The sequence below is a fragment of the Tetranychus urticae genome, chromosome 3 (assembly GCF_039701765.1).
Source record: "Tetranychus urticae isolate SD_2017Ah chromosome 3, NJAU_TeUrti_SD_1.0, whole genome shotgun sequence".
Taxonomy (NCBI): domain Eukaryota; kingdom Metazoa; phylum Arthropoda; class Arachnida; order Trombidiformes; family Tetranychidae; genus Tetranychus; species Tetranychus urticae.
In genome coordinates this window covers 6362797-6371249 of record NC_142960.1, presented here as the reverse complement: position 1 = coordinate 6371249, position 8453 = coordinate 6362797, and the positions used below count along the sequence as shown (strand labels likewise).

The following is an 8453-nucleotide window of genomic DNA, read 5'->3' as shown; positions in this document are numbered from 1 at the left end:
TACTTGTAAGTTAGTTAATCAATTACATTTGAAGGAAAGCGATTGATTATGCCAAATGATTCTATAAATGGATCAATTTATTTGTTTTAACACAGATAATGATTGCTATGAATAGATGATTGATTTACCAGCTATTTTGTATAAAAAAAGGTTCATCTCACTGCCAATGACAATCTTTCCTCTTGTCTTAATGAATAATTATTTGGAAATTTGAATTTAAAATGTTTGGGGATTTGCTAGCAATTTTAAGCAAATATTAGTCTATTCAATTTCGTATTAGAACAATATTGATCAATTAAATCAATTAAGAGTCGAGTATTTGAAAGACGTTTGGGAAATAGCTAAATCTGAGGAGAAACGAGTTCTGAAACAATGAAAATTACTTGAGAAATGCTGGTTTTTAAGCGACTTTAATTTTCACCATAAATCAGTTTTCTATTACGCCATCTCTTGATCTTTTCTTGCACTTTACATAACCAAAATATGAAAAAAACGAAGTTTAACTGTAAATCAGACGAAATTAAAATTTAAAAAAAACATTAATTGATATTTACCTTGTCGCGTGGACGTGGCCGAGTGGTTAAGGCGATGGACTAGAAATCCATTGGGATTTTCCCGCACAGGTTCGAATCCTGTCGTTCACGAAATTTTTTGTTCTTCTGGTTATTGCCTTCATTTTTAATTGTCTCTAATTGTCCTTTGATTTCAGAAAGATCGCAAGAATTGTCTTTGACATATTTTCAAATGAATGCCAAACAGGAGTCATTTCGCTTAAATTTAAATATTTTCTTGTTGCTCTCATTCCTACTCTATAGATAGCTCTATTCATTGATTCAGAATCAAAGAGATTTGTTGATCTCTCTTTCTGACACACAATTATATCGTAATGGATAATTTTGACAAATATTTAACTTGATTACCGAGCAAAAGGTATTGGATAAATGTTGAATCTTTTTAACCTTGGGATAATTTACTGATTTAAAGATTTACGCATAATTTTGAATTAATCAAACAGCTTGGTAATAAACAATGGTTTACTTTAATTTTTTAACAATCGATAAAAATTTTAAAAATAACAACTGTTAAGTTAAACATATGATGGAAAAGGAAGACTAGTAAGAAAATACATCACAATGGATCGATAGACTGGTGAAACAATTACTATTGCGATATAATTACGGAAATACATGCAATGGTATTGTTACATTTGTTTACAGGAATAAATCAAAAGTTCCATGAAGGTGCAAGATTTAAATTGATTAAATCATTCCATCTTGTTAAGGCACGTTGTTTGAAGTTCAACCCGGTATAGTGTAGCATCAAATCCGATGGGTTGATTGAAATCTCGTAAGTTTTGATCTCCGACAAAATATGACTAGTGGAAAAGGTCATATCTTTGATGATCGTATAGATTCCAAACAAATAATGGGCCATCAAATTTGGAGGCAACCAATGTAAAGCCTTGTGAAATAAAATCTGCTTCAGCTGAGTCGTGTTTCCTCACGTAAAAAGCTGACTGAAAATAAAGTAATAAACAAGTAAATAATCGTTCAAAATGCAACTTGCTTTGAAAATTAATCTTAAAGCTTTAATTAGCTACTTACCATTGGATTTGAACATGTGAATTTTCCCAGCTTCATCTCCAGTTACAGACATTTATCATTATCGGAACATTGTCAGCAAACATTGATAACATCATTTATATTGCGATTATCCGGATGAACCTTTAGATATAATAGAAACAAAATCAGTCAGGCTTATCAATCTAGATTTCATAAACATTGTAATCAAATGGATTTGAATTGTTCTCTTGCAGACTAGCAATTGCGTAAAACAATGAACAATCTAATTAAATCAACACTCAACAATGCACAATTTGTTATAATAAGCGAAAAATAAATCAAAATATTGTGAAACTATTAAATGATTACATTACATTACCATGAAATCTCATTTTTATTGCCATCTATTGGTCGCTTTCCAAGCTACTCAAGAATGTCCCTTTTCAAAATCTTCTTCATATGAATTTTCCTGTTCAGCCGCCTGATGAAAATAACAGATAAACTAATCTTGTATAGAAAAAAAAGCGAAGCATTAATCATTGGCCATGCGCTACGAACGGCTCAATGACATTAATCATGGCTGAAATGACAAAAAAATGTTACCATAAATTTAATAATACAAATGATGTGGATTGACCTAATCTGCAAAATACAATGGTAATTGTAACTGTGATAAATTTAAGGTTTTACATTGAAAATTTGGGTTAAAGTCAACCTGTGAGTAGAAATGGGTAGAAATGGGTTAGAAATTGATTAGAGAGCTAATTAAGATAATCTGGAATGTTTAGTTAATATAATGATTAAGTTGGATCAATATTTTACAATAAGGTAGCAGCAATAGTTTAATAGTTGAATGATGATGAGAATAATAAGTTGTCTTCTTCTTGATCTGCACTTTTCATGAGAAATTTGTTGAATCGATTAAAAGAAATTCAATTTTATATTAATTATGTGACTAACCTACGCCATCCTTTATCCTGTCCTTGGAGGTTTAAATATGATTGTATGGTTCATGTTTAACATTCATTGACTTTTCTCTTGCTGCCATAATCGAAACCATTTTACAATCAAATTTCAATCTAATTTATTTATTTTCGCTTATTAATCGGACAGCTTTTTACAACTAACTGGTTGATTAGTAGATTGGCTTACGAAGGATTTACAAAGAGACGATCTCCTGGTTTGAGTTGATTTTAGTCAATCGACAATGAACATTAAATTAATGGCATGTAGAGGATGAAAACTCAGATGTGAATGTACACGTAAATTATTGGGCTTTGAATCGATAGTTGACTTATCAAACTTGAAAAACGGGTAAAAAAGATGAAAGCTACTAGTTAATCAATTACAATTTGAAGGAAAGCGATTGATTATACCGAATGATTCTATAAATGGATCAATTTATTTGATATTTAACACAGATAATGATTGCTATGAATAGATGATTGATTTACCAGCTATTTTGTATAAAAGGGTTTATTTCACTTCCAGTGTCAATCTTTCATCTTTTTCAATCGAATAGTTATTTGTAAATTTATAATTTAAAATGTATGGGGATTTGCTAGCAGTTTTTATGCAAATATTAGTCAATTTAATTCAGTATTGGGACATTATTGATCAATCCAATCAATTAAGTAAATTAACTAACTGGTTGATTAGTAGATTGGCTTATGAAGGAGTTACAAAGAGACAATCTCCTGGTTTGAGTTGTTTTAGTCAATCGACAATGAACATTAAATTAATGTTCAAATAGACTGTAGAGACACATACAAAATTCAGTCCCTAAAATTATCATATACATTTATGCATGTATTAATTCCCTGGATGATTATCATTGTCATGGTGATTAGCATTGTTTTAAATTGCTCTGTTCATTATTGACTGTCATTAATTTTAAAATGTATGTTATCAAATGATTCGGCTCATTTACATTATGTATTTCAATCCGTCATTTGATGTGTAAATTATTAAAATATTCAAGTTAATGTCCGGATAATCGTTATACTAATCAACTTTTGAAATGATAAATTGTTGAAAATTAATTTCCGGTAAGCTTATAATTGAATAGACAATCGGTGGGTTTCGCATTCTAATTATGTTCAATCCAATCTGAATATCTGACCATGATCTGATTTTTATCTGAACATCTGCCTTTAATGCTCATTTCTGGAGCCATAGTGACTTTTTTTGAATGTTTTTTTGTTAGATTTAATACCTCCGTACGGTCCGGTCGCTCTATGCGCATAGCCACCGCCACGAACAGGTCCACCGCTTCCGCCGCTACCATAGCCTCCACCGCCGCCACCGTAGCCGCCAGGATAATCACTAGACCATCCAGCACCACCGGCACCTGAAAATATTTCATCATTAATAAATGTTTCGTGACTCAGAACATTTGAAAAGGTTGTATAAAATGAAACTTACCGTATCCACTACCCTGATTCCATCCTTGATTACCATACCCTTGGCCATAACCTTGGCCATAGCCTCCCCCATAAGAACCACCGTCTGAAATATGAAATTTTAAATTAACTGAATTGTTCTAGAATAGGCGAAGCTTCGATCATAAGATCATGCGCTCTAATTCAAAGTTGCTAAAGATGCTTATTTAAATGCAACAATTTTGACTGATAACTGATTTTCAAAAATTAACTTACATCCTCCCTGATTACCGTAACCGCCGCCAAACCCACTGTTATAGGGACCAGATTCCCAAACAGGAGCATTACGAGAATCAGGACCTCCTCTACCTGCAGGCATATGACGAGCTTCGGCCTTACGTTTCAAATTATCCATTTCTTGTTTAGCTAAAGCTTTCTTAACTTCAGTTTTTCTTCCCTTAATGACATGATGCTTTTTCAAGACTATCTTGTCTACAGGATCATAGTCATCAAACTCTACAAAAGCGAAACCGCGTTTCTTTCCAGTTTCTTTTTCAGTGACAACATTTACATTGACAATATTACCGAAATCTTTGAAATAATCTCTAAGATCTTCTTCTTCGACATCTTCTTTGAGGCCTCCTAAAAACACTTTTTTCACTGTTGCTTGTGATTCTGGCTTGCCTGACTCCTAACGTGTACGGCGAATGAAATGAAAAGAAAATTGGAAAACCATCACTACTACTTTCTGAATTAAATAAAATGTACAATAAAAAAAGTAACCAAATAATTGATATGTAACTTACCTCACGAGGAACAGCTCGTTTTGGTTCAACTTCACGGCCATCAACTTTATGAGGTCTTGCTGATTGAGCCGCGTCTACCATAGTAGATTTACTATATGTGATGAATCCGAATCCACGAGATCTTTTGGTTTGTGGATCACGCATCACCACACAATCGACTATTTCACCCCATTGTGCAAAATGGGCCCTAAGTGTGTCTTCAGTTGTTTTATAATCTAAACCCCCAATAAAAAGTTTCCTGAATTGTTCAGGTTCTTCATTTGTAGCTTTCTCTCCATTACCATTGTCTTGTTGATCACCTTGTTGATCTCCTTGTTGTTGATTATCAGAAGTGGTAGCATTATTTGAGTTCTCAGTATCAATATTAGGTTTTACATCATTTGATTCTTCACCTTGTTGTTGTTGTTGTTGCTGTTGCTGCTGCTGCTGAATCTGTTGTTGTTCATTTTCAGTGGTTCCAGGCATGATAATATGAGAATTGATGAAACACTACTTTCACTAAATATAACTAAATGTAAGAAATAGATTTAAATTAAATACACAATCACAATTTAAAAACAAATGAAAGGTGATGATTAAAGGTCGCTATAACCAAGAAAAAGATGGCGGTTATTAATACTAAAATGGCAGCCAATAAGCTCAACTCTATGACGATCTTTTTTTATGTGGTGCCACCTTTCTTCCTCTTCCGGAACAGGGAACGTCTCATAAAAATGAATAAAAAGTTTACTTGGTGCCATCTATTGGAGTTAGACTTTGCTTTTCTGGCGCCAACTTGAATAATCTTACCAAAACAAATGATGTAAATGCATCTTGAATTATTTTTTGATACGGTTTTAAGTTACTTTTCACATTATTAAGTGTCATTTTTATTCTTCATAATTGACTTATTGTGCTTCTATTTATTTAGCTATTGATCAAGATTCGTTAAAAATGGCTGATTCTGGTAAAATCAATACTACCTTCAGTGAAAATCTTCTTGAAAAACTGCGATCTATTGTGATTAAAATGATGGATATTGGTGAATACAAGACGGCCTTATATTGGTCAAATAAAATACTCTCCTATCCCAATCATGACAAAACTGATGTTTACAAGCAAGCCAAATGCCTGTATCATCTTAAGGAGTACCACAGAGCTTCACATTGTATTAAATCACGCCATTTTCACGAGGTTGATCTGGCATGCCGGTATTTGGCTGCTAAATCACATGTAAGTTGCTACCTTCTTACTGTTTTCAAGTTGAGCTTTTCTCTTCAATGATTTTACTTTTCAATATTTTTACTTTCGTCAGTATGCTGCTGAAGAGTACAAAGAAGCTTTCGAGATTTTAGATGTTGGAGAAAATTATGGTACACTCAAGAAAATGGAATTTGAATTGGAAACTTGTGAGGAGAACAGGGTATTAGTTTTAAAACTGTCAGCTGTTACGACTATTCGTACGCATTTGGTTTCTTTCTAATCTATTTTTCATCTGTTTATCAGCAACTAGAAAGCTCTGTTTGCCTGTTGAAAGGACATATTTATGAAGCATTAGATAATCGTAGCGAGGCCGTTGATTGGTTCAAAAAAGCACTTCTCCTTGATGCTTATTGTTACGAGGCGTTAGAGGCCTTAGTTCAGCATCAAATGCTTAATAAACAAGAAGGTAATCCTGGATGAATTAACTGATGTCTCAGATTTTACTTAAAATTATTTGATTTTTCTTTTTGCATCAAACAGAAGAAGATCTTCTGAATTCAATCAGATTTGAAAATCAATGTGATAAAGATGAGGCGCGATTAATCAAATTTTTGTATCAATCTTCATTGAAAAAGGTAAATATAATTTTTTGATATGTTGATTCCTTTTAATTCTAAATTTTTATTGTAGTACGCAAAGCCCGATGAGCTCAAGATACCTGTTGATTTTTCCAACTTCTTGTCAGATAATGTGGACATTTTAACTTCGTTAGCAGAGAGGCACTATTACAATTGTGATTTCCATCAATGTATTCAGCTCACAAATAAGTAAAGAAATTTGTTAACTTAATTTTTCGTTATATTCACGTTTTCTTGCTTATTTTTTCAGAGTTCTCAAAGACGACATTTATCATACTCAATGCCTCCCAATCCATATATCATGTCTAATGGAGCTTCAAAAAACAAATCGTATGTCGAACAGTTATTCTAGATCTGATTTTAAAATTTGTTTTAATTTAAATTAATTTAAATTTTCTTTGTCTTCTAGTTTTATTCGATCTCGGTCATAAATTAGTTGACTTATACCCAGAAAGTGCCGTAAGTTTTAACAATCTGATTATTTTACCAGTTATCTTTTTTCTAAAATCAATTAAAACTCTTGATTTGCTCTAGACTTCTTGGTACGCCGTAGGATGTTATTATTTAATGATAAATAAAATGGATGCTGCTAGAAGATTTTTAAGCAAAGCAACGACTTTGGATAATGTCTTTGGTCCTGCCTGGTTGCTTTATGGACACTCTTTTGCAATTGAAAGTGAACATGACCAAGCCATGGCTGCTTATTTTAAAGCTTCTCACTTGATGAAAGGTTGTCATCTTCCCTTGTTGTACATTGGACTCGAATACGGACTAACTGATAATAATAAATTGGCAGAGAAGTTTTTCCAACAAGCCTTAGCAATTGCTCCAAACGATCCTTTTGTTTTACATGAGTTAGGAGTAATTTCTTACCAAATACAAGAGTAAATTTCATTTTTATATTTTTCAATTCATAAGTTAATAGCTATCATTTCTTACTTCAATTGATTTAATTCATGCATCTCCTTTCATTTCAGATACACCACAGCTTACAAACATTTTACATCAGCTTTAAATTTAATCAGAGATAAACAAGATGCCACTTGCTTACCAGAGAAATGGGAGCCTCTTATAAATAATATTGGACATGTTTTGCGAAAATTAAAGTAATTTCAAATTCTTAAATCTCTTTTTACTAACAATAAGCTAATATCTTTTCATTTTTTATCAGGAAATATGAAGAGTCATTGGAGTATCATAAACAAGCTCTAGTTTTGTCACCGTTAAATCCATCAACATACTCAGCAATTGGATTCGTTTATGCTTGGATGAAGCAATATCGTAATGCGGTAAATTATTTCCATAAGGTAAGTTCTTATAATACAATATCTAGCTATTATCATTCTAATTTCTTACATTGCTTATTTCCAGGCATTAGCATTGAAAAGAGACGACCAGTGTGCCAAAACTATGTTGGATAAATGTATGGAGCATTTATCTACTGAAATATCTTTGTTAGATGGTAAGAAAACTGTAAGTTGTTAAGAGTTTTCAATATCTGATCGCTTTGATTGTTTTCTTTCAGATGAATTGCCCATTTACGAGAGTGAAGCTTATATGAAAAAATATTTAGCTAGCAGTAACCTTAACGAGGAGTCTTCTACAGACGACCAGTTATTAGATGATAATGATCTCGAACGTTCATTGTCAGAGAATGAAACCGAAAATAACGCAAGTGGATTGGACGTTGAAATGGATTTAAGTCCGTGAATATTAATCTTCATCGTTTAAACGCAGCAGAATTCCGTGATCAATGTCCAGGAATATGAAGAATCTGTCCGATAAGTTGATAATTACAAAAAAAGTTGAACTAATATTTTGTTAAAATAACATTCAATTAAAATTTTCATCAATTTAAATAATTTAGCTGAACTTCTTGTCTAA

General features: G+C 32.4%; 2 protein-coding genes and 1 non-coding gene across 19 annotated transcripts; 2 read left to right on the top strand and 1 right to left on the bottom strand.

The window, feature by feature from the left end:
• Positions 1-562: 562 nt before the first annotated feature.
• Positions 563-644, top strand: TRNAS-AGA (transfer RNA serine (anticodon AGA)). The gene has a single exon. It is a non-coding gene; the product is annotated as a tRNA-Ser (tRNA).
• A 376-nt stretch (positions 645-1020) lies between these two features.
• Positions 1021-5350, bottom strand: LOC107371468 (heterogeneous nuclear ribonucleoprotein 87F). 17 transcript variants are annotated; one of them, XR_016199845.1, is made up of 8 exons: positions 4750-5350; positions 4220-4634; positions 3987-4070; positions 2523-3912; positions 2166-2277; positions 1942-2043; positions 1605-1724; positions 1021-1516 (listed from the first exon to the last, which is right to left on the bottom strand). XR_016199845.1 is itself a non-coding variant. In XM_015939558.2 (5 exons), the coding sequence occupies exons 1-5, from the start codon at positions 5212-5214 to the stop codon at positions 2273-2275; spliced, it is 1104 nt and encodes a 367-aa protein (XP_015795044.1). In that variant the 5' UTR covers positions 5215-5350; the 3' UTR covers positions 2144-2272. The 17 variants fall into 17 exon arrangements, 3 of the variants coding, with proteins under 3 accessions (XP_015795044.1, XP_089125339.1, XP_015795041.1); XR_016199846.1 differs by having other exon boundaries at positions 2166-2204; XR_016199853.1 differs by having other exon boundaries at positions 1942-2069; positions 3778-3912.
• A 215-nt stretch (positions 5351-5565) lies between these two features.
• On the top strand, positions 5566-8435 carry Cdc16 (cell division cycle protein 16). Its single transcript, XM_015939553.3, has 12 exons — positions 5566-5961; positions 6044-6151; positions 6235-6397; positions 6472-6566; positions 6622-6758; positions 6820-6899; positions 6979-7028; positions 7104-7453; positions 7547-7675; positions 7741-7876; positions 7941-8031; positions 8095-8435. Exons 1-12 carry the CDS (start codon positions 5683-5685, stop codon positions 8277-8279), a joined length of 1803 nt encoding a protein of 600 aa, XP_015795039.1. The 5' UTR covers positions 5566-5682; the 3' UTR covers positions 8280-8435.
• Positions 8436-8453: the final 18 nt, after the last annotated feature.